At 39.7% G+C, this 26,270-nt stretch overlaps 1 protein-coding gene across 25 annotated transcripts in view; it reads left to right on the forward strand.

Annotated features, from left to right (window-relative positions):
* The window catches only part of LOC122985142 (NACHT, LRR and PYD domains-containing protein 12-like), a 97,539-nt gene that overhangs the window by 9,950 nt on the left and 61,319 nt on the right, over window positions 1–26,270 (forward strand). For 16 of the 25 annotated variants that reach the window (XM_044355544.1, XM_044355551.1, XM_044355553.1 and 13 more), the window contains one exon: window positions 216–389. The exons of 1 other annotated variant lie outside the window; for it this stretch is intronic. In XM_044355544.1, the coding sequence (XP_044211479.1) occupies window positions 216–389 (174 nt within the window). Of the gene's footprint in view, window positions 1–215; window positions 390–3,415; window positions 3,593–5,055; window positions 5,257–6,233; window positions 7,626–13,331; window positions 13,430–13,683; window positions 14,000–20,178; window positions 20,338–21,958; window positions 22,064–23,239; window positions 23,476–23,609; window positions 25,396–26,270 lie in introns of those variants that run through there. 8 more of the 25 variants (XM_044355563.1, XM_044355564.1, XM_044355567.1 and 5 more) reach the window with 6 other exon arrangements.

A 26,270-nucleotide genomic window follows, 5' to 3' on the forward strand; every position in this document is an offset into this window, starting at 1 on the left:
ATTTTGGATTGAGCGTGTTGCTCAAAGACACTTGGACATGTGGACAGAAGGAGCTCAAATTTCAAACCACCAACCTTGTGATTAATGGCCGACCAGCTCTGCCAACAGAGATAACTGAGCTATTCATCACATATTAGTTTGTTTAGTGATCAAAATGCCTAGAGTCTATATTGATTATTAAAGTGTATATTGTATGTATGTTATCTGCATTACAGACTTGCTAATTGTGGACTCTCAGAGACTCACTATGAAGTTGTGGCTTCGGCTCTGAAGTCCAACCCCTCCCACCTCAGAGAGCTGGATCTGGGCCGGAACAGTCTGTCCAAATCAGCAGTGAAGCATCTGTCTGGTGGACTGGAGAGTCCAAACTGTAGACTGGAGACTCTGAGGTCAGTTCACTGACTGTGTTTTCCTCTTGTTCATCTTATATTTACCCAATTTCAATCCATAATGGTTTTAGACTTAAAAGTTTTAAATTAAATTTTAAAATTAATTTCATTCATAACACATTCACAAATTACAAGTTTTCAAAGTTTGTCAGTCCAAATGCCTGAACTACGGTGGCCCTGAAGTGCAAATCACAATGACAAATAGGAAAACACAACAGCAAATAACAAAACACAACCGCAAAAGCAGAAAACACAACAACATTAACTTCTAAAAGGGGAGGTACCTTCTATCGACAAAGCTTGTTGCTGATTGGACGCTCTCCCATTGACAAGAATCATCGCTAATTGGACGGTTCCGTTGGGGTCCGTGTAGTCTCCGCCCAGAGCTGTGTTCAATTTGATTCATAACAAGATAAACAATCAATGTATCACTTTGTTTTTCTGTTTTTCGTGTGAATTAAAAACAAAACAAAACATGCTTTTTTTTTTTAGTCTGCAAATTGGCAATTGGAATACAAAAGAAACTCAATCCAGAAAACAACTTGTTTTTTGCTGTAGCATACAAAAAAGTATATATATGTATAGATAGATAGATAGATAGATAGAGGGTGTGATTTGGAGGGAGAATCCCTGTTTGTTTTTTTATATATATCTAAAATAAAAATAAAATATTTTTTTATAAAAATCCAAGTAAAGCACAGAATCAGAAATGAACTTTCACTGTCAGCACTCGCGCTCCCATGGCAGTCGAGATGACTGCGTCTAGGCTATGTGTTGATGCAGTAAATGGATCAGAGGTTGCCTCTGCGCAAGAGCGCAGTGCCATTACACACAGCTGTTCACTTTCTTTACCTTCATTAATTCGCCTGAAAATGACACCAGGCTGCTACAAAATAACCACACACACCTCTACACACAGCAGACTGGTCGGTTATACCTCGATATTCTGCTTTTTATGAAGGAGCGTCCGTTTACCTGAGCTCATCAGCCTCTTTTCTAACTTTGTTTTTACCAAAAGTAGCATCTCATTTTACTCTTGAAACACATTGAAGTGCAAACACTGTTGTGTAACATTAATTACTAAACTATGCAATAGTTTAGTAAGTAATTTTACATTAGTGTACAAGGTGAGATACATTAAAATCATTGCTGAAATAGCGATTCGATATAATCATATCAATAGCTTCACCAAATTAATTATTTTTTTTATTAGGCCAACTCACTGATGAAAATAACTTCATCTGTCTTCTCTTCAGATTTTTGATGATGTGTGTTCATGTTGTAACACTTTGAACCATCCAGACATTTTCTAAAGAAAAGCCTTCTTTTTGTTTACCTGTAGTTATCACGTTTACTATGATTGTGCAACTGTTTCACATCTATGTGACTGGCTGAGAGAGCGTTAATCATCACACCCACTGATCTATATTCACCGTTATCCATCCGTTTTGAATGTTGCACTGCTGCACGTACATAGCAGGTGCACACGGAGATGTGCACACATCTCTGTGAGCTTCAGACCCACTACGCTGTTCTTGTCATTGCACTTATTCAGTTAAATTAGAGCCCAAATGTATTTAGCACGTCTGTCCGAGTGGCGGTACTGTGATTTATTCGAATGAATGAATAAAAACTTTTTTGAAAGATCTCCCTCTGATTTTTTTTCTCAAATTAGTCCCTGTATTTGTCTGTCTATCTATCTATCTATCTATCTATCTATCTATCTATATTCTATAGAAAAAAATAATTTTAGTCTGCCGATTTGCAGACTAAAACAGGAAAAGCATGTGGATTTTGTTTGGGTTTTTTTTAAATTCACACGAAAACAGAAAAACGAAAGTAATACATTGATTGTTTATCTTCTTATGAATCAATCCTTCCTGTTAAAAAGACGGACAGTGCGTCTGTCCAAAATCAGCGATGATCCTTGTCAATGGGAGAGCGTCCAATCAGCAACAAGCTTTGTCGATAGCAGGTACCTACCTTTTCCGTTAGAAGTTAGTATTGTTGTGTTTTCTGCTTTTGCAGTTGTTTTGTTTTATTTGTTGTGTTTTGTTATTTGTTGTATTTTGTTATTTGTTGTTGTGTTTTGTTATTTGTTGTTGTGTTTTTTGATTTGTTGTTGTGTTTTGTTATTTGTTGTATTTTGTTATTTGTTGTTGTATTTTGTTATTTGTTGTTGTGTTTTGTTATTAGTTGTTGTGTTTTGTTATTTGTTGTTGTGTATTGTTATTTGTTGTTCTGTTTTGTTATTTGTTGTGTTTTGTTATTTGTTGTTGTGTTTTGTTATTTGTTGTGTTTTGTGATTTGTTGTGTTTTGTTATTTGTTGTGTTTTGTTATTTGTTGTGTTTTGTTATTTGTTGTGTTTTTTGATGTGCTGTTGTGTTTTCCTATTTGTCGTTGTGATCTGCACTTCAGGGCCACCGTACTGAACAGCTGGTTTCACTTTGAACTTAGTCGCTAATTTATAAAAGACAAACATCTGTAAGAAAACTGTTGACACACTCACTTTAAACTCATACAGGCCAACAGATACAAAGAGAGCAAATCATATTTCCAAATGCAGTTTGTATCTGTAGTCATGTCTGAGCTGCCACCAACAACAGGCGACGCTTCAACATGTGCATGATGCTTCCTGTCAGGAAATGATGTCACTTTGTGTAGCTGCACCAGCAGTAAACAGGAGCATAAATATGGCCCTGCAGGTATATTTGTAAAGGATCGTTCTAGGTTACATCTAGGATTAGGAGAACATGTTTCTCACTGTGCTCAGTGCACACCTGATCAATTTATTGATCAGTGTTGACATGAATATGTGTCTGAATGTTGTGGTGACATTTGGATGATGTCTGTAGAAGGCTGACATGATGATGATCTATAATAACACAATGACAATGTCACTCTGCTCATTTTAGTGAAAAGCTCATTGATGAGGACATAATACTGTTGAACTACACATTTAAAACCTGAACACACCTGATGGATTATGATGGATTTTTATCTACGTCATTTATTCTTTATTCAGAGTGAGGAGCTGCGATTTGTCAGAGATCAGCTGTGCTTCTCTGGTCTCAGCTCTGAAGTCCAACCCCTCCCATCTGAGAGAGCTGAATCTGGGAGGAAACAAAAACATTCAGGGTTCAGGATTGAATCTGCTGTGTGATTTTCTGGAGAGTCCACACTGTAGACTGGAGACTCTGATGTAAGTTTACTGACTGTCTGTTACTATTGTTGATCTTAATGTTTAACAACTGAACCTAATTCATGTACAATTTACATCTATGAAGTTATTTTTTTCCCACATTTTCATTTTTTACTGTACAAAGTTTAGTCTGTAGTTATAAAAGATGACGGATTCTTAAAGAAACTGTAGAAAATGTCCACTGTTAGTTGTTAAAGTCAATTAATGTTTATAATTTTTAGTAAAGAGTCACATCTGTATACAGAAGATCCTCTCAACTAATATCTGTTTTAAATGGTTTAAAAAGTTTATTTGATGAAGGAGAAATGTTTCTTTATTATATTCTTTAATGTGTTTTAATGAATAATGTCTGATCATTGATATTTATCCATCAGAACACACACACACACACACACATACACACACACACACACACACACACACACACACACACACACACACAGGGACACAGAGATCAATGCAGGTGACCTCAGAGTCTTCAGTCCACACTGTAGACTGGAGACTCTGAGGTCAGACACCATTTCTTACTGCTGTGCTGAGATTAATATGATGTGACAGTTGTGGTGACACTAAACTGCAGACATAAAGCTGATATTATGCTGATCCACACTGAGGATCTTAATGGGAAAGTCTATTTTCTTCTTCAGTGCTTTAGTCCATTGACTGTGTCAGAGCAATGTTGAGCTGCACATTTAAAACCTTCATATAACAAGAAAAATCTGCACTGGATAATTCACTCTGAACCACTGGAACTTTTTTTGTCTTTTATATTTGACCGTTTTTAACCTGCATCCTGTTGGGTTCAGGTGTTTGGAGTTTCCATTTTATAAACTTCTACATTCTATCAATCAATCAATCAATCAATCAAACTTTATTTATATAGCACCTTTCAAACAAATAAAATGCAATTCAAAGTGCTGCACAAGCGACTGACAAAACGTAGGATGTTAAAAATGGATTTAGAGACTAATGTACACCAAAGCAATTTAAAAAGCAAAAAAGTTCAATAAATAAGACAACAATAAAAATGGGTAGTTAAGATAATAAAATATAAATAATAAAAGACAATACAATCAATGAAAACAAAAAAAAGTTGTCAAATACTACACACTATACATAGATTAGTAAAAAAGTAAAATGTTAAATATTAAATAGAATAAAATAATCGATAATGATCAACAGTAAAATGATGATAAATAGAATAAAATAAATAATGATGATAAATAAAATAAGTATAAATAATAAAACCATAAAATGATAAAACACTACATAAAAGCCAGACTAAACAGATGGTTTTTAATTTATGTTTAAAAATATGTATATTTTCAGCTGCTCTCAGATCCTCTGAAGGCTGTTCCAGCAGCTTCTAAACCTTCTTCACATCTGAACAGATTATGAAACATTGAATGATTTAAAAAAAGGAACTTTGTTTTCTAAAGTGATGTCATTTATTCTTTATTCAGATTGGGGTGGTGCAATTTGTCAAAGATCAGCTGTGATTCTCTGGCCTCAGCTCTGAAGTCCAACCCCTCATCCCATCTGAGAGAGCTGGATCTGAGAGGAAACAATACAGATCCATGGGGAAACTTCATCCTGTTGAGTTCAGATGTGAAGCAGCTGTCTGATCTTCAGGAGAGTCCAGACTGTAGACTGGAGACTCTGAGGTCAGTAGAGAGTTGGAGTCAGTCCGTGCTGGTTTCAGCAGTATTGTATTAAACACAGGTAGTATCAAAGCAAAGATCCAGTATTCCCTGGTGAACCTTCAACCTTCTCAGTGGCTGCTTTCCTCAGTGAAGCTGTGAGAGGAGAACGGTGACAGGCTTCAGGATTGGACAGAAAGACAGAGAGAGAGAGAACAGTCAGCCAATCAGATCAGCCAGAAGCTTGTTGTGATCATGTGTTTGAGTTGATGTGAAGACGACTGTTGTTGTTGTGTTCATGTCTGCAGGAAATAAAGCTGGATTACAGCTGACAGTCTTACAAGATGTATAGAGACAGTGGTCCTCATCATCAAACTGTCCTACCATCAAATCTGATCTGAAAGTGTTTGTTCTCTCATTTCAACACTAAAGAATTGATCAGTTCATCTTTGTCAGAGTTTAGTAACCATGTGGTCTTTATACAGACCAGAACCTCTGCTGAAGTCCAGGAACCACAGCAGCTGTTTAGCTGAGAGCTCTGACTGATTGTCATGTGATGATTTAACAGCAGGAAAGATCTTCAAATCCCACAGAGACTCTGTAGCTTTCAACTTTTCTAACAGTTCACATGTATCAACAGTAAATCCATCAGTAAAGTGATGAGTGAATGTCTCTGTTTCTGCAGTAATGATGTGTTCACGACTCTCAGCACTTTATTTCCTCTGTGTACTTGAGTGAAATCTGCAGAGTAAACAGACTTGATAGCAAAAGTCTGTGCAGGTGTGTGAGCTTGGAGCTCAGTGTGTTCACTCCAACACGTTCACATGAGAGCTGAAAGGAAGCAGGCTACGCTGCACAGCTGTTCCACTTCTGGTCTGAACAGGACTGAAGTCCCTGCTGCTCTTTATACTGGATGTGCTGCATCACTGACTGACAACTGATGAAGTGAGTCTCACTAAACACTGATTTATGACCTCTGTTGTTTCTTCTTCTCTCATCAGATGGAAGTGATGATCTCTGTCAGAGTGTGAGTGAACATCCAGGGGTGTGTGTTGAGAGAGGATCAGCTGGATCCTGACGATCCATCTGGACCGAAGTCTGGTTCTGGATTTTGTCATCTTCAATTAAGTCTCTTAACTGACTACAAACTGAACAGTTATCTCTGGATTTTGTTGAATCAGCACTTTACAGATGTGTTATACATGAGCTGTTTGATGCAGAAAAGATTAAAAACAGGTGTTATAAGTCAGACTCTGACCCTGGGCCCATATTTATCAAGCTTCTCAGAATCACACTGAGAGTTAACGAGGACTAAAACTAATTAATGAAGCAGAAGAGAATTTACTGTGACTGTCAGCAGGAGAAGGATTACTCCTGGGAGAGAGTGAGACATCGCTGTTTTACCACAGTCAGAGTAGCAAAGTAGAAATAATGATGACGTGTTGTAGTTCTCTCACAGTCTCATGAAGAACATCTTCTCTTCCACTGTCCAATTCCTCTTTCAACTACACCCCAAGTTAACTTGTGTTCTCTACATGAAGGTAAATACAGCGTAACAATAGAAACATATATTGTTCAGGTGCATCCTCCTCTCTCAAATATCAGGCTGTAGCTCTGCTGTTATTTGAAGGAGCCTCAATAAAAAATAAGCCTATAAAATATTTGAGCTGTTGTAATGAAGTTGAGATATCCTTCATTATGCAGCTGACATGATTGTGTGTAAATCAAAGTTTTAGTGGGCTGTAACTGAGGACCCTCGTCATGCTCATTATCTTTATGACGTGCATTAAGCCAGATCAAAGTTTGATTCATGACTTCCATCATTGTCGCTTCTGACAGAATCGTCACTGTTGCACAGCTGAATTTTCCCCGTTACCATAAAGTGTAACATTGTGAGGACGTTCTGTATTTATTTAAATGATGTTCTGTAGAAACATCATGTGTTCTCCTCTGCATCACACACAAAGTCAGTCTCACTAATGATTCTGTTTTAGTTCAAACAATCTTTTAATAAGCTCAGTGTCATCAAGCGTTCCCAAAACATCTCTCCTCTCAGGGAATATCTCTGCCTGAACTCCATCTCCTGCAGCTCCTAAATATTGGCAGAGATAGGAATCATTTACCAAGTTTGGAAAGTTGATAAAAGGCTTTTTCTCCTAAAAGTAGAAGCAGAGATGCGTCACTCTGATCATTTTTGGCCAGTTAGGAGTGATTTCCTGCTCTGAGACGCTTGATAAATACGGGCCCAGATGTGACAGATGTGACAGATTGGATGTCCACAAATTTCATTCAGTTAAATTATGAAAGAATTTATCATTGGTCCAGAAAACCTGCATGCAGGTCAAATCATATCTTGGTTCTGTGGTGAAAAACTTTGTATTTTTTGATTCCAGTCTAAGTTCTGATGATCATATCAGCAGCTCGTCCAGTCCTGTTTTCACCATTAAAACATATTCAAATAATATCTATAAAACCAGCACAGAACACTGCTGCTGTCAGACTTTGAACTAAAAGCAGGAAAAGAGATCATATTACTCCATTTCTATCATCACTTCACTGGTTACCTGTTTGTTTTAGGATTGATTGTAAAGATTTGATTGATTACTTTTAAAGGCTCTTCATGGCTCCAGATGACATTTCAGAGTTGCTCTGTGTGTAAATATTAAAGGTATCTAGCTTTTATATGCAAACATATGATGTCACAATGAATAGTTTATATCTCATAACAATATTTAACAAGTCATTTGCATCAGGCTGTAAGTAAACACTGGTCAGCCAATCAGGAGGCTTTAACAATAACTATATAATTTAAACTTGTAGATGAGATCATGTGATCCAGCTGTGTGATCCAGCTCTATCCAATCACATCCTTTACATATTGTTTTCTACATTAGTGCAGCATCTTGCATGTATTGTACAACACTGCACACAGTGATAATGATGCAAACGGACTGTGGACACAACTTCATTAAAAACATGAAATGTATCTTCTCCACTGTCCAACTCATCTCCAGCTAAACCTCCTGTTGACTTATGTGTCCTTACAGCTCTTTGAAATATATCTCTGCCATCAGCAGTTTAACACTAATGAATCATTAAATCAATAAAGCCACAATTTGCATGAATGCAGCTTGTTTTTCTATAAGTTGACACTGAGTGGTGGGAAATGAATTAGTGCTGATTATCAGCACAGATAAATATGGGTCCTGGTCTTTGCTGTCAGGGCTCTGGATCAACCTGTTTGAGGAGCTCAGTCTGATAAGTCATTATCTTCCTTTAAATCACTTCTTCAAACTCATTTTATCCACTGATCTATTGATTATTTTTGTTTTATATGCTGTACATCTTAAATGCAAATCTTATGTGTGTTTTACTGGTTTATTTTCTTCCTGTATGTGTGTGTGTTAGTTTTGTGTAAAACATTGTGTAACGTTGGTTTTGAGAAGTTTTATAGACTTGTGAAGGGAGGGTGGTGGGATGATGGTGGTGGGAAACAAAGACCAAATTCTAATAAACATCTGTGGAAATAAATGAACTTGCAGTGTTTTTATCCTGTGTCAAGCTTCAGCTTCATGTATAACATCTATTTCTATTGTAGTTATTTTTTCTGTCTTTGTGTATAAATGAACCATATTTGATTGAATCTGTGTTCTTTGTTTTGTTTCTGTGGATCTGTTAGATGTTTTTTCCTTTTTTTTTTTTTTTGCTTTTAAAGTTCCATTATTCTTATAATTTCATATTAATTTCTTCAAAGTTTCCAGGAAAGAATTGTCTGTGTAATTTGGTCTATTTATAGATTTCCATTTCCACCTGAGTTCATATTTATTCATCAGTCATTTATTATTGGAAACTTTATTCTCATATGTTGAATTGTATGTTTTTCTGTATATGAGACATGTTTGCAACAAGGAAACAGCGCCACCAAGTGACAATACAAGAAAACAGCAATCCATACAGACTTAAACCTGCAGTGTGGAACTTCTGTCTCCCCTATCTGGCAGTGAGAGTAAATAGTAGTTACCTGAATGTAACTCCAGTTAAGTACTGTTACAGCTGTAAAATGGTGGATACATTTTTCTGAGCATCACAACTGACAAAATGACTTGTTTCACTATCTGGTGCTCATGCTCTATGGCCCTTCAGCTCTGGCAAACCAATCATCAATGGTTGACGTAAAATGCATCACTACTGGTGAACCAGCTCGGGAAACTCGCCACGCGATTAAAAACTCTGTATACTGTGAAATATATATATGTATACAGAGAGATTTATCTGGCAGTGATAGGTTTAATCAGCAATGTGTGAACTTGTTTGGCTTGAATGTAGCCAAAGCTTACTTACTTATAGTGCAAAAAAAAAATGATAGCAAAGTGTAATAAAAGTGTACAACAAATTTGGACTCGCCTTGTATAACATTCACTTAGCAAGTGGCTAATACTCCAAGGGGAAGTACACATGTAATGGTGGTGTCAGTTTGCATAGTTTTGCTTTTTGAGCATAACTAAGAGATGCCGGGGTTTTTTTTTTTTTTCTTATAAGTAAAAGTTCTGCATTATAGGTTTAAGATGCACAACAAGGAGAAATAAATACATGAAAAAAGACATTTTAAAAAATGTGAGCAGAGGAGAGTAAATCTAGTTAGAAATGTTCCTATTAATCATTTTGTCCATGAAATGTCAAAAAATAGAGAAAAATTAAAATTTAGGGAAATTGGTTTTACTTAACAAACACAATAAAAGAAACACACACACTAAGAAGAAAAAAGTAATCCAAGACATAGTCCACACATGGCACACATCCTTCATAAAATACACTAAACTACTACACAGCAGCGTCCAGCAGTGCTCCTGGAGTACAAAGATTCAATGTAAGAGAAGACACAATGCAGCCCAGAAATATACACAATACCATACTTTCCACTGTGCAGCACTGACTACAGTACTGCTGTGAGTACCAGGAGTGTTTATGTGCTGCTGTGTGTTATAGAGAGCGATGGCTGATGGGATAAAGGAATTCCTCGCTCTGTTACTGTTGCAGCTGGAGGCCTGAAGACGTGGGCCTGATGGGAGGGGCTGAAGCTCACTGAACAGGGTGTTGTGGGTGAAGCAGCAGGTTTTCAGTCTTTGAGAGTGAGATTGGCGGTTCGATTCTTTTTACTGACTCGACATTTTATAAGTCACTGACTAAATAGAGTTGGATTTTCAAGTGACTCGAGTCACCGAGTCAGTTGCCCAGAGCCTGGAGAATCCCCCACTGCTGAACAAACACTCGTCTACTGATTATAGCCGACAACTCGGCCCTGACTGGTACAAATAAATAAACCCCATGAAATATTTCTCTTGAAGAAGGTTTGTGATTTGAATAGGGGGGATAGTCAATATATTACACTGTTGAATGTCATGGTTGATCAATCAGAATCGAGTTGTAGTAAACTACTAAAAAGGACAAATTAAAATTGATGGATGGTTACTGTCTGTGGCGTGGAGCTTGTTGGTGAGTGAGTGATTCGTGCATCCCGAGTTAGACCTTCAGCTCCGGGCTTGGAGAGCGAGTACTGAGCTGAAACAAGCACCAAAGCGGTTGCTTTTCTGAGATTTCATCCTAAAATGTCCTGAAACTATTAGAAAACATGAATCCATCAGAGCAGCGCTGCACTGTGACAGAAATAAAGAAACACTGCGACATGAAGTTAGATGCTAAAAAACGTCTTTCTAAAGCAAAGAGCTCCATTACTAATATGAGAGGCGACATGTCGACTGTGATGCAGTTTTGTTGTTTCCAACTGAAAAATGGACTAAGAAGAAGATATTTACCTGTTTTTCTATTTAGGTGTTTGACTATAAAACCTCCTGAAACTCTTTGTGGACAAAAACAACAACTGAGTGTAAAATCAGACAGCTCAGTGTACACATGATCAGATTCAGGTGAAAGATGCAGCACAGATCCTCATTATTGATCTATTGAGGGAAAAGTAATCAAAGTAAAAAAATCAGTCAAGTTCTTCTTGAACATCTACACTGGTTCTGTTGTTGAAGATTTTTTAGAGACAATTAGGACTGAAACTAACTTTTATTTTCATTATCTATGATAATATTTTCTTGATTCACAGTCTATAAAATGTCAGATAATAGTGAAAATCACGTTATAATCTGCGACAGATGTTTAGTTTTGTCCGACCAACATCCCAAAACCCAAAAATATTCAGTTTATAATGATTTAAAACGGATAAAAGGAGCAAATCCTCAGAAGCTGGAACCAGCAGATGTCACTAAAACAATTGATCGATCTGCTTCTGTCATGTTGACCTGATCTGATGTTTATCTAAAACTATAGTATCTTTACTGGTTTCTAACCGTCGTCACAGTGACTGAAGACGACACCAGGAGACTAATTGAGCTGCGAGCTGCTAACGAGTCTCTGTTCACCGGGAGCAGGAACACCGCCAAGCCGGCCTGGAGGTAAAGAAGCACAAGATAGAACATCTGCACTGATGTTCACATGTTCAGTCTGTGATCATTAAACCTCTGGAGCTTCATAATCAGTTTAATAAGGTTCCTCTTCATGTGTTTAATGAGATGTTTGACACCACAACAGAGCAGCTGCATGGTTATTGTACGCGTGTGTTTATATGATGTTGGTGTTGTTTGGTCTGCAGGGGAATAGTGAAGGAGATGGGTCTGACAGGGAAGATAACACCTGACCAGGTCGCCAAGAAGTGGGACAACCTGAAGACCAAATTTAAGGTGACAAACTTCAGTTTCCAACCGTTAGGGTCGTGTTACGCTGAGAAGAAGTTGATCATATGATGTGTTTAGATGTGTTTACAGCTTGTTAGCAGCTGCGGTGGAAGGAGTTCAAAGTCTGTCGTTATAGATCAGTGAAGTGTTTTTCCTTGTTCTGTATTCAGTTTTCTTTAAACAATTTCCTGATTGTGACTGAACACAGAAACGCTCCTGGATCATGTGACCATCATATGTTTAAAGTTCCTCCTCTCAGAAACATGTTCGTTCTTGTTCCTTCAGCTGGATGTTTGTTCTCGTCTCTGTGCAGAGTTTGTTTTCATTCATCTGCTGAAGGAGGAAATTTCTCTGAGCTCACTGAAAATCTGATTTTCAGGATGTGACATCACAGCTAGTTTGGAGCCAATCATGGTCCAGTATTCAACTTACACAGTGTGATGATGAAACTTGAAGCCTCCAGAGCTCAAACACTGAGAATGAACATTACAGTAAAGGAGGAGACATCTGGTGTCCAGCAGGAAAACTGTAGAAATGAAATATATTTACATATTCATAGATTCTGAATTTTTAATGAGGCAGAAGGAGGAGATGTAAGTTTTTTAAGGTATTTTATATACATCTTACAATATGTCAGGAGTGGATCTGTAAATTCTGACCATCAGTTCCAATTATTTACACTTTTGTTTCTGAGAAATCAAGTTTTGTCCATTTTAGTTTCTAAATACGACAATACCCATGATCCTCGGCTGTGTTGCACTCGGTTCACTATCAGTTACAGAAATAGTTTGTTTTGCTCCTCCACACACTTGAGTCCTCACAGTGCAGATCATGATTTGTTGTGTTTGGGACATGATGAGTCTGTTGTTCTGCTTTAATTACAGCAGAATTTATTTGGGTGTCTGAGCTGAACTGAATTTTTCCCATTTTTGTATTTATTTGTATTTAAAAGTCGTCTGGCAGCAGTTTGTACCTCTCATGTGTTTCCATTACAGCACAAAACATCCCATTAAAATCTGAAAATAAACTGTGATGTTCAGGAGATATTTCCAGAATCTTTGAACCATCTGGATGAACAAATATTCTGTCTGTTGCTCCATGAAAAAGACACACACACACACACACACCACACACACACACACCACACACACACACACACACACACTCACACACACACACACACACACACTCACACACACACACACACTCACACACACACACACACACACCACACACACACACACACACACACACACTCACACACACACACACACACACACACACTCACACACACACACACACACACACACACACACACACACACACACACAAACACACACACACACACATATGGCTTCCAATAAAAAAACAGGAAGGGAGGAACCCTGAAAGTGAAAGTATTCAGTCAGACTCCATTTTACAGTCAACAGAACAGAAGGAGGAAAACAGTCTGAGGCAGGGTGAGTGTTAATATCAGGGCTGCTAATAATGATTACTGTCATTATTGATCAATCTGCTGATTATTTTACTGATTAATTGTTTAGTTGATTAAACTGTGTCAGAAAAATGTGAAATCACAGTGTTGACGTCTTCAAATGTTGTTTCCTTTGTTCTTTTGCTGGTTTCTGCGTCCTCACAGTGATGTAACGTGACACACTGCTGCAGTTAAAATAGAGAGAAGTCACAGTTAAGAACCACACAGATGTTTATCTGAAGTCTGTTTGTTGGATTTAAAGCAGAGTCAAAGTTTATCTTTGTGATGGCTGGAAAACACACATGGTTGTAGTTAAAGTCATGTAAACTAATAAGAAGCTACTAAGTTGAGAGGAAGGACTGGGTTTATTATACTGTGTATGTGTGTGTGTCTCCAGTGTTACTGGTTTACCTCTCAGACTGCAGAAGATGAAGGATTTGGAGGAAGAGGAGGACGGAGCAGAGTCTCTGATATCCAGCTGTCTGTCTATGAAGAGTGACTTGTCTAAAGATCGTCCTCCAGACATCAGTAATGAACCTGGACCCTCAGACACAAAGTAAGAGACTGTTTCTACTGTAAACTGACCTGAAGATGATTCAGTTTAATATCATTTGATAACCTACATTACAACACTATTCTATTATAATTCTGTGTTTTTTAATTCAGTCACTAATCTTTTTGTCGTTTGAGTTTTGACTGCATTATTTCTTCATTTATAGCTTTCATTTTGTTTATAGATGCTTGATTTCTGTTCTGAAATGTTTATTAGTTGCTTCAACCAATATTTAATGCAAGTTAAATTACAGAGGACAGATTGTTGTGTTTGTGTAGCGACTACTGGCAACAATGTAAAAGTCGCTGAGAGGCTAAGGTTGGGCCTTGTTTGCCGTTTGTCTGACACGCTACCAAAAAGATTCGCTGAGATCAAAAAATAAGTTTAATAACTTTTATTAATGAAAAGGATCAACTTATTATAATGTGCACAAAGTATAGGCTACTCAAAATAATCACAGCGATCAGGTGTAAAACAGCGGTCAACAAAAAATACGACAACCCACTCACCCTCTGTCTTTCTTACCAGCTGGCATGCAGGTGAACAGGTGCTTATATTAACTATAGGATACCACCGCCCATATCCATGTGACCTGATTATCAATCACCGTGATCGTGCAATAATAAACAAACCAAAATAACCCAAAATATAAAACAAAAAATTACTACTTTACAATTCATTCAAACTTGAAATTCCTGAACTTGACCACGTCTTGCTATAAAGTGTCTGAGTGCATTAATGAAAGAGTCTGTGTCCAGTGAAGGTGCCACTTCAAGGTGGATTGCGCGTATGGCCAGGCAGGTGAAAATGACTCCATACCTCTTCACTACACTCCTTCTGCTCCTCACCTCGAAAGGTCCAAAATAGTCAACTCCAACACGAGTAAAAGGAGGTTCATCTGGAGTAACTCTTTCATAAGGTAAGTCTGCCATCTGCTGGGACACTGGCTGAGCATTCAACCGTCGACAGATGATACACTTTGACAGAACTCTCCTTATGGCTGTACTGGCACCAGTGATCCAATATCTCTTGCGCAGTTTGGATAACATGTGGTTACGACCACCATGTCCCACCTCTTGATGAATGTGCCTCAGAAGAATGGCTGATATATGTAAATTTTTAGCCAGTATTATGGGATGTTTCGTTTCTGCTGGCATAGATGACCTGCTGAGCCGACCACCAACTCTCAGAACACCATCCTCCATCAGTGGGCAGAGTGTGTAGATGTGACTGTGCCCCTTCACACTTTTTCCCTTTTGTAGCCTGGAGAATTCCTCTGGAAACCTCTTCCTTTGACTAAACTTGATGATCTCCAGTTCAGCCTTCTCAAGCTCCTCCACTGATAGACAACTTTAAACTGTCTTTCTCTTAAAAGTTTCCATGTCCTTCTCCAATGAACGTCTTTGTTGGTCCGTATCCAAGTCAGACTGTGCAAGAGCCATGCTCAATTGTCTCCTCTTCTGACAAACAGACAAGAGCCTAGTCTTAAATCTCAAGATCCAAGCAACAGACTCTCTCAGATGGGTCCAAGAGTCAAAGCAATGGATCATGCGAGTCACTGCATCAACCTCCTCTCTGACCTGTACAGCATTCACTGCAACAGCTTTCTTAACCTCAGAGTCATCTGATGGAAGTTGAAGAGCATCGTCAGGAGAGACAGGCCACTCACTCTCAGGATAAAGGAGAAAATGAGGCCCTGACACCCATGTTGCATTCTTGAGAAATGTATCTACTTTCACACCCCTGGAGGCAACATCGGCTGGATTGCTTGCAGTTTAAACATACCTCCATTGAGAAGGGTGTGAGGCCTTGCGAATTTCTGAGACTCGGTTGGCAACAAAGACTCTGAATCTGGAAGTCTCATTTTTGATGTACTTGAGCACAGAAGCACTGTCCGTCCAAAACACAGAATCCTGAAGATGCATGTGCAGCTCTTTCCTCCACAAGACATCAATGCGACTTGCCATGGTGGCAGCAATAAGCTCCATTCGGGGGATGGTAACAGACTTCAGTGGAGCTACTCTAGCCTTTCCCATAACAAAGGCACTGTGTACTTGAGAGTGGGCATTTTGTGACAACAGGTAAGTCACTACTCCATAGCCTTCTTCACTTGCATCACAGTAACTTCTCCAAAGTCCAGTGGTTTCAGACATCTCATGATGTTACATTTCTCCAAATGACAAAGTTCATCCAGCCAACTTGTCCAGTCCTGAGCAACCGACTCAGGTATGACATCATCCCAGCCAAGTGCTCTCCTGCACAGATCCTTTAAGATCTTCTTCGCTGACAGGACGACAGGACTCAAGATACCAAGAGGATCATAGATGGAGCTAACTGTTGAGAGAATCCCTCTCCTGGTGAGTGGTCTGTCCTTGATCACAATCTTGAACTTTAAAAGTATCAGACTGGATACACCATTCCACACCAAGTACTCTCTCTACTGGTAGCACATACTGATGTCCAACCTTTTCATATCCTTAGCTCTGTGGCTCTCAGGTATCACAGACTGGAATCCACCTTTAGCACAGATGGAGACAAGGTCATGATAAAGTGACACTGCTTCCTCCTCCGAAGCTACTGACACAAGACAGTCATCAACGTAGAAGCAATATAGGACCTTATCCACCACTTCCTGGCTGAACTGTTCTTTGTTGTCCTCTGCACATTTTCTGAGGGCAAATTTGGCGCAGCTGGGAGACGACGTCACCCCAAAGAGATGCACCATCATCCTGAAGTCGCTGAGATCTTGATTTAAATCCCCATCAGGCCACCAGAGGAACCTCAGCAAATCAACATCTTCCACTGGCACTCTTACCTGGTGAAACATGGATTCAACATCTGCCATGATCACCACTGGTTCTTTCCTGAATCTGGTCACCACTCCTATCAGTGAACTTGTAAGATCTGGTCGCTGTAGGAGCCGAGCATTAAGTGATGTTCCCTGGAAACTCGCTCCACAGTCAAAGACAACTCTGATCTTTCCTTTTGTAGGATGGTAGATGCTATGGTGTGGGATATACCAGACCTTGCCATCACTACGTTCCACATCCTCTTCAGGCACCCTTTCAGCATAACCTTTGGCAACAAGGTCATTCATGAAGGCCATATAATCAGCATGGAATGAGGAATCCTTCTGAAGCCTCTTCTTCAGGTGTAAGGCACGCTGCTCAATGATTTTCTTATTATTTGGCATGCTAACGTCCCTTTTCCTCAGACGTAAGTTGATCTGATAGTGGCCATTCACTTGCTTTGCTGAGTTTGTGACCAGTTCCATAAACTTTTGATCTTCTCTTGACATGCCAATTTGTTCATCCATGCTGCATTCAGGGAAATCTGCCTTAAATTGCTGCTGCCAAAGTTTGTACAAACACACAACTGACACTCTGTTCACTTGTAACTCTGGCTGCTCACAGTCCATTGCATCTCCACTGTCTCCTTTCAGTGGTCCATTCGCAGTCCAACCCAGCATTGTCCTTATTGCATAGGGTCCATTATTAACACTGCGTATAACTTGCAATGGTTCCAAGGCCTTAGAAACATTTGTCCCTATCAACAGCTCAATCCCTGCCTCAATCTCAGGCAAATTGACATGTTTTAAATGAGGCCATCTCTGAAGATCACTCTGTCTCGGAATGTTCCCTTTGTGAACAGGTCAGATTCCTTTTCCTTCGGAGGAATGTGAAGTATGGTTGGATGTTTAAGACCACATTTTGCACAGGAAATCCATTTTCTGCAATCTTTGCTGATGTGTCCAATACACAAACAGCCAAAACAGACACCATTGTCCTTCAAGAAGCCAATCTTCTCTTTATGTGCTCTTTTCCCCAACTGAGGACACAAATCCAATGCGTGACCTCCTCCACAGCAAAGACATGTCTTCCTTTCAGTTTGAACATGTTCCTTCCCTTTGGTTCCAGGTTGAGTTTTGTTTCCCATAGGGGCTACAGTGGTAGCAAAACTAGTTCCTTTAATTCCAGAACGAGATTGTAGATTGTGCTTGCTTACACCTTTGTTTGTTGTCAGCGAAGGAGCATCCTGTATGTTTCCAAACACTGGGTCAGTTAAGATTCTCACTTGTCTCTCAATGAAATTAGTGATGTCAATGAATGTAGCTCTCTGGCTGCGCCTTTCTTGCAGTTCACAGGCTACAGTTCTCCACTTGTCCCTAAATTTGTAAGGCAGTTTCCTTATAATGGCCAGCATATTGGCAGGCATGTCTAGCTCATGCAAGTATTGCACCTCTTCCATGGCATTACAGCAGCCTCTGAGAAAAAAGCTGTGATCTTGAAGAGCTTTTACATCTTCAGTTTTGATCGGAGGCCATGAAAGAGCCCTTTCCATGTATGCAGATGCAACCTTCTGCTCATTTCCAAACTGCTCCTGTAATAAAGCCTTAGCCTTAACTTATCCCCTCTCTGGATCAATGTGCTGGCAGCTTCTAACAAGCTCTTTTGGATGACCCTTAGTGTGCTGCTCCAGGAAATAGAGTTGGTCACTGTGGCTCGCAGTGTTCCTTTCCACACCATCCTCAAAAGCCTTCATGAATACATGATATTTTATGGATCACCATCAAAAGTTGGTATATGTCGCTTGGGCAAAGATGAAAGACATTGCTGCTGTATCAACAGTGTAGTGATTTCATTTTGCTTCCTCATAATGCCAAGCATGTTGTTTCGGTCTTCATTTTCTGGACCCATATTTGCATATGACACATTTCTATATTGCATTTGTGTAGTTGCTTGAGCATCATGATACACTGAATGTTGCTGGGGTTCATGGCACCCTACAGACATAGGCTTCAAATGAAAGAACTGAGATGGATTTTTCTCCTCAGGCCTTGCTCCTGTATCCAGGTGGTCACGTTTGATTTCCTTTTGTGACATTTGTGGAATAAATGGATTTGCCTTAGCACTGAGGGTTTGTGTTTTTCCTTGTCTTTTTTCCAAATAAGAATTCATCCCATCTGATTGCTTTGTTATAGAGGTTTTCCCACTTAGGATGCTCTGAGATCTGAACACATTTAGCTTAGCCATGTGTGTAGCAATTTCCTCATCCAGTTGAAGCTGCTCCTTCCTTTTACGTAGCCGTTCCTGCTCTTCTTCCAGTTCATGTTTGTCCTTTAATAATTTTTGTCTCATCTTTAAAGCTGCCAAGTCCGCCTCAGCTTTAAGGCGTGCAGAAGAAATACTAGAGCAGCAGACTTTCTTCCTGTTGCAGAGTTTTGTGATTGTTCGTATTTTCTTAAAGAAATGCTAAAGTAGAGAGGAGAGATGACGCTTCACAGTGCTTCTAGAGAACCAGACACATGTTGAGGAATGGGAGGAAGACTCCTGGTATCCAGTGGGGGAGTTTTTAATTCATAGTCATAAATCTGATCAGGAACGTCTTCAATTATATTCTCTGCTCACACTTTGAGCTGTGAGTTACTTTGTAAAGTTCAGAGTAATTTTAGATCTTTGTTATTGACAGATGACCTGCAATTGTTCACCACACACACAAACACACACACGTGACTTCTAGTAAAGAAGTGGAAGGGAGGAGTGTGACAGGTCGTGTCTTTCTGTGGATTTATGGTGGATGTATCCCTGATGTCTATGGTGCAGGAAGAACGGCACGGCCACGCAGGACTTGTTCTCATTCTGGCTCTCTTTATTCTGGTACTGGTACAAAAATCAGCAACACACAGTCACTGTCAATAGTGTGTCATGTAACTGCAAGCGTTCAGGTCTCTCCAGCATGAAAGTATCTTTCTTTGCTGAGGCGCGTACGGTGCGCAGAGAGGAACACTATTTGTGCAGTTACGCTATTATTCCACCAGGTGGCTCTAAAACTATGTACATACAAGACAGGCACATCTATTTTGAAGAAATTCATAATAGGGGTTATTTCTAACCCTGTTACAGGAGTAAACAGGCAGGAAGTAAAAGTGAAAATATTCAGTCAGACTCCATTTTAAAGTCAACAGAGCAGAAGGAGGAAAACAGTCTGAGGCAGGGTGAGTGTTCATATCAGGGCTGCTAATAATGATTCAAGGTTCAAGGTTAATTTATTGTCATTTGCATGCTTACACATGTAAACGAAATTTGTACTCGGGTTCAGCGGCGTACAATGCAATAAGTCTAAAAATAATCTATAATAATTAGTCTGGGTTTATTCTACTGTGTATGTGTGTGTGTCTCCAGTGTTACTGGTTTACCTCTCAGACTCCAGAAGATGAAGGATTTGGAGGAAGAGGAGGACGGAGCAGAGTCTCTGATATCCAGCTGTCTGTCTATGAAGAGTGACTGTTCTAAAGATCGTCCTCCAGACTTCAGTAACGAACCTGGACCCTCAGACACAAAGTAAGAGACTGTTTCTACTGTAAACTGACCTGAAGATGATTCAGTTTTTAATCTCATTTGATAACCTGCATTACAACTCTGTTCTTTCATAATTCTGTGTTTTTTAATTCAGTTACTGATGTTTTTGTTGTTTGAGCATTGACTGCATTATTTCTTCGTTTATAGCTTTCATTTTGTTTTAAGAGTGCTAGTTGCAATATTTAATGCAGGTTAAATTACAGAGGACAGATTGTTTTGTTTGTTTTCCAGACATGAACAAGTTAATCTGACAGCCCAGCATCAGGCAGCAGTGCCTTTAGTTAAAAACTATAATACGTATCTATTCTGCATTAAAATGTCTAAAAACAACTAGATCTATGTTATTTGTTTTGTTGAGTTGTGTACTTACATTAAACCAAATGGTTCCAACAATTTTCAAACCCAGAGAAATTTGTAATTTTAATCAAGGTAAAGGTCTGTTTCATTTGGTCACCTGTCAATGGCGTCATACCTCCTCTACCAAAGAGTTTACACACACAAGATACATGCGTCAGCGTTGTGATTGTCCTCTACAGTGGCATCTACCATACAATATACACCTACAAGATAATACATAGGCGTTGTGGTACCCGCCAGAAACTGTCATAAATCGACTCCTATTCTGTCTTAAGCCACATTTTATGATAAACTTTTGAAATCTTGGTCATTTTTAACTGTATCTCTTAACCAGATGAAGGATTTTGAAGGACCTTAAATTATCAGAGAAACAAGTTGAGCAAAAGTTAGCAGCAGCTCGGCTAGCAGCCCCTCCCTGACATGCTGTGTCCGCCGTACAGCATCGGAGAAACACTAATTTTTAACGTGAAACTGCTTTATTCAGTGTTTTAACCAGTTTTAATCACCGGGTCTGTTTGTTCTGGAGAGGAGGAGACCTCTTCCGATAATTCAGCTCATGCTAAAAATCTGCTGAACGTCTGGATCTTAAGTTATTAGAGAAACAAGCTGAGAAAATGTTAGCAGTAGCTCAGCTAACAGCCCTTCCCTCATGTCCTGTGTCCACCAAACAATGTCGGAGAAACACTGATTTTTAAAGTGAAACTGCTTCATTCAGTGTTTTTACCTGTTTTGATCAGTGGGTCTGTTTGTTCTGGAGAGGGGGAGACCTCTGCAAATAATTCAGCTCCCAGTAAAGACATCCTGAATGATGAACACTGGAGTTATCCTAACTCTGAGAAGCTGGTTGTTTAACAACAAAGACAACAACTCCCATGATCCCTTGCTGCTTCACACCGTCATCACACTCCATCTATTGTTATTGTTTTGATTGAGAGCCCTAGTGGCTGAAATTACATGTTGTGTGTTTAACTGTTAGAAAAATAAACTGTTATATAAAAATCATTTTTTGTCATTTGGCATTTTCACAGCTCACATGTCAGACTTTGTGTTCTTAAACATGTAGATGTTTAAAAACTCTTCACGCAAATATATCCAGCTGTAGATAAAATGTTTAGAACATGCAGAAGGAGAGATGAACATAACTATTTGTTGTCATTATTGAATCATGACCCTGAGCCAAGTTTCATGTTAAACCTGCTCTTTACAAGAACTAATGATATGTGTAAAACAATTGTTGTTTCCACAGACAGAGAGCAGAGTCTCTGATATCCAGCTGTCTGTCTATGAAGAGTGACTGGTCTAAAGGTGATCCTCCAGGCTTCAGTAATGAACCTGGACCTTCAGACACAAAGTAAGAGACTGTTTCTACTGTAAACTGGCCTGAAGATGATTCAGTGAGACGGTTTCATTAAGGTTGTAGTGTAGATATGAAGGAAACACAGTGGAAAGAAATAATGAACTACCTTCCATTCAGCTGTAATCTAGAACAGATCTTCATGTACATGTTAACCAGAGACAGAGACAGGGCTGCTGTTGCTATTTGATTTTCCAGTCTAACAATCTAAAGTAGTAGCAGGTAACCCAGGGTGATATTTACTAAGGATTTAGTAACAAGTCACATTGTGTCTCCTTACTACTAAAGGACTGCACCGGGGTTTTGTGCAGGTAAAATGGAAGAAAAGGGAGTGTTTGGTCTCCTGCAATACAGAATGTGTCTTAACGTGTTCCTGTTCAAAGACACAAAATATGGGAGGAAGTAATGGAAATGTATACAAACAGCCTGCTGCAGCTGATTTATCACTGCAGACTGACCACTGCAGCAGAGGAAACTGAGTCTGACATTTAACGTTTGGGAAAAGTCAAATGTGTAAAAGTGTTGTATCACACTGACACAGAGGGAGAGAGATTATAGCAGAAACAGTGAGAGAGAGAAACACAAATGAAAAGATGCATTATGAAGATATTTAGCTGAGCTCTCTGTTCAGCACCACAACACAAGACAAAAGAGCAACAGTCAGTTGCCTCCTGCTTATTTTTCCTGACTTTTAATGTCTCATAGTAGCTTAAAGGAGCCCTGTGGAGTTTTCTTGTTAACAGACAAAAGTCATGTTTACATTGACTTACTGACCAAAACACATTGTGTGAATCCTTGTGGTCTAACAAATGTGTTGAATCCATTTCCCTCCTCATGAAACATTTGCAAAGTCGATTTTTGAAGCTAGTATTTTAAATCCTGCATTGTTTACATCCATGTTTACTAGTTTGCACTCTTCTTCTTCTTCTCTGCCTTTGCTGGCACATTGTTGTGTCTGTCTGATTACTTCTGAACCCTTGTAATTATATTATATATTATTTTATTTAAATTGAATGTGCTGAAGCTCAGAGCCTGAAGATCAAAAAACTGTGTAACTGTCCAAATACTGACAGTCTGGACTGTTTATGGAGGGAAAGAGCTGCATCAACTTGTGAGCTGTCGGTTGGCCACCACTAATGTCATGTGTCATAAAGAATGTGTTCATGTCCACAGAGAGAGGAAGAGGAGGGGTGTTTCTGTGGAGGAGCAGCTGTCCTGCTGTTCTTTGTGTCAGGGCGTCCTGAAGGATCCAGTCTCTACCAGCTTTATACACAGGCCCTGGAGACGGTTCATCACCTCATACTGGGACCAGTCTGCTCCATCAGGAGACTCCTCCTGTCCCCAGTGTGCAGAAAGATCCAGAAGAAGAGCTGGACTGCAGACAGACAATCAGGCCAGCACTGTACAAAGTAAGACTGAAGATCTGTCTGCTGATGTCATCATCTCTGAAAACAGGACAGGAATCTACCTCCTCTATCCTGCTGAAAATTAACACAGTCAGACATATTTCTTTTTAATTATACCTTTTTTTCTTCTCTTTCAGCAGAAAGTGGTCTGCAGGAGGTTTTAGATGGACATAAGATCAGTCTGAGGAGGAGATGTGAATGTGTGACTGAAGGAACTGTTGAAGCAGGAAGTGAAACCCTCCTCAACAGGATCTACACTGAGCTCTACATCACAGAGGGACAGAGTGAAGACGTTAATACCCAACATGAGGTGAGACAGCTTGAAGCAGCTTCCAAGATGGAGACCCTCCATGACACTCCAATCAGGTGTCACGACATCTTTAAAGTCTTACCTGACCAACAGAAACACATCAGAGTCGTTCTGACCAACGGCGTCGCTGGCGTTGGAAAAACCTTCTCAGTGCAGAAGTTCACTCTGGACTGGGCAGAGGGCTCGGAAAACCAAGATGTCAGTCTGGTGATTCCGCTTTCGTTCAGAGAGCTGAACTTGATCAAAGATGAGCAGTACAGTCTCCTTATGCTGATCCATGATTTCCATCCAACATTACAGAAGGTCACAGCAGAGAAGCTCGCTGTCTGGAAAGTTTTGTTCATCTTTGATGGCCTGGATGAAAGCAGACTTTCACTGGATTTCAACAACAGGAAGGTCGTGTCTGATGTCACACAGAAGTCATCAGTCAACATACTGTTGACAAACCTCATCGAGGGGAAGCTGCTTCCCTCGGCTCTCGTCTGGATAACTTCCCGACCTGCAGCAGCCAATCAGATCCCTCCTACATGTGTTGACAGGGTGACAGAAGTACGAGGCTTCACTGACGCCCAGAAGGAGGAGTACTTCAGGAGGAGATTCAGTGATGAAGAGCTGTCCAGCACATCACACATCAAGACATCCAAGAGCCTCCACATCATATGTCTCATCCCAGTCTTCTGCTGGATCACTGCTACAGTTCTGGAGCACATGTTGACTACAGACCAGAGGGGAGAGCTGCCCAAGACCCTGACTGACATGTACTCACACTTCCTGCTGGTTCAGACAAAGAGGAAGAAGCACAAGTATGATGAAGGACATGAGACGAGTCCACAGGAGCTGACGGAGGCTGACAGGGAACTTCTTCTGAAGCTGGGGAGACTGGCGTTTGAACATCTGGAGAAAGGAAACATCATGTTCTACCAAGAGGACCTGAAGAAGTGTGGTCTTGATGTCACAGAGGCCTCGGTGTTATCAGGAGTTTGTACAGAGATCTTCAAAAGAGAGAGTGTGATCTTCCAGAAAACAGTCTACTGCTTTGTTCATCTGAGCGTTCAGGAGTTTCTGGCTGCAGTCTACATGTTCCACTGTTACACCAGCAGGAACACAAAGGTACTGAAGGACTTCCTGGGAAAGAAATACATTTACTCATCTCTGGATAACTTCCTGAAGAGAGCCATGAAGAAATCTCTCAGAAGTGAAAATGGCCATCTGGACCTGTTTGTGCGCTTCCTTCATGGCCTCTCTCTGGAGTCCAACCAGAGTCTCTTAGGAGGCCTGCTGGGTCAGACAGAGAACAGTCCAGAAATCATCCAGAGAGCCATCAACAACCTGAAGGAGATGAACAGTGAGGATATCTCTCCTGACAGAAGCATCAACATCTTCCACTGTCTGATGGAGATGAACGACCGCTCAGTGCATCAGGAGATCCAAGAGTTCCTGAAGTCAGAGAACAGATCAGAGAAGAAACTCTCTGTGATCCACTGCTCAGCTCTGGCCTACATGCTGCAGATGTCAGAGGAGGTTCTAGATGAGTTGGACCTGAAGAAGTACAACACATCACGGGAGGGAAAACTGAGACTGATCCCAGCTGTGAGGAACTGCAGAAAGGCTCGGTAAGTCTGGATGTGATTATCAACATTATAAAGCTGCCATCAGTATTACAGTAAAGATTCACACATGCACACTATCAAAGTGTTAAACATGTGTTACAGCTGCTTGTTGCCAAAGTTATACATGAGTAGTGCTTCATTACAAGGAGTACCTGCAAGCACATTCACATGTGTCAAGATTTCCTTATCACAAGGAAAACATATTTCTGTTCACATCAATGTTTTTATTTTCATAGTGATGAGGATATCTTGACACATTGATTATGTCACTGGTCATTTTGATATAAATATCCTTCATTTTCCTCCTGTGGGTATTTGTCTGAGGAAGACCTGTAATCAGTTGAAATGTTACCAGTAAATTTAAATGGAGCTGTGATTCCAGTGTGTGAGTTCTCCTTGTATCCCAGTTGAATAGATTTTGTATCCAGCACCTATCCCACTGAGGGTTTGTGGATGTGAACACGACGACTCTGACTTATAGTGCCTCACTTCAAATGTTCTTCAGATGTTCAAATGCTATGAGAGCAAGAAAAACTTATTATTGTTGGTGTGTTTATACCTCACATTAGTAAACACAGTTATTCTGTTTATCTATAATGATTTTACAGTTTATTGTTCACCTTCTAGTTTTCTTCCTTTGGGTTTAATACAAATCCAGCAAAATATCTTCAGGTTTGAAGTTTTAGTTGAAAATGTTTAAAGAGTCATTATTTCATCACAACAGACAACAGTATTTTCCAGTGGACAGTACCTGCTGTACCTTTCTATAATGTGTCTGTTTATTTTATATACAGACACATACATGTAATATCTGTGATCTGCTGCAGCTACCAGCTTGTATGAAGCCTGAGAGGCGAAACCCAGGGCATAAAAAGTCT

Source organism: Thunnus albacares, chromosome 7 (assembly GCF_914725855.1).
Source record: "Thunnus albacares chromosome 7, fThuAlb1.1, whole genome shotgun sequence".
Lineage (NCBI taxonomy): Eukaryota > Metazoa > Chordata > Actinopteri > Scombriformes > Scombridae > Thunnus > Thunnus albacares.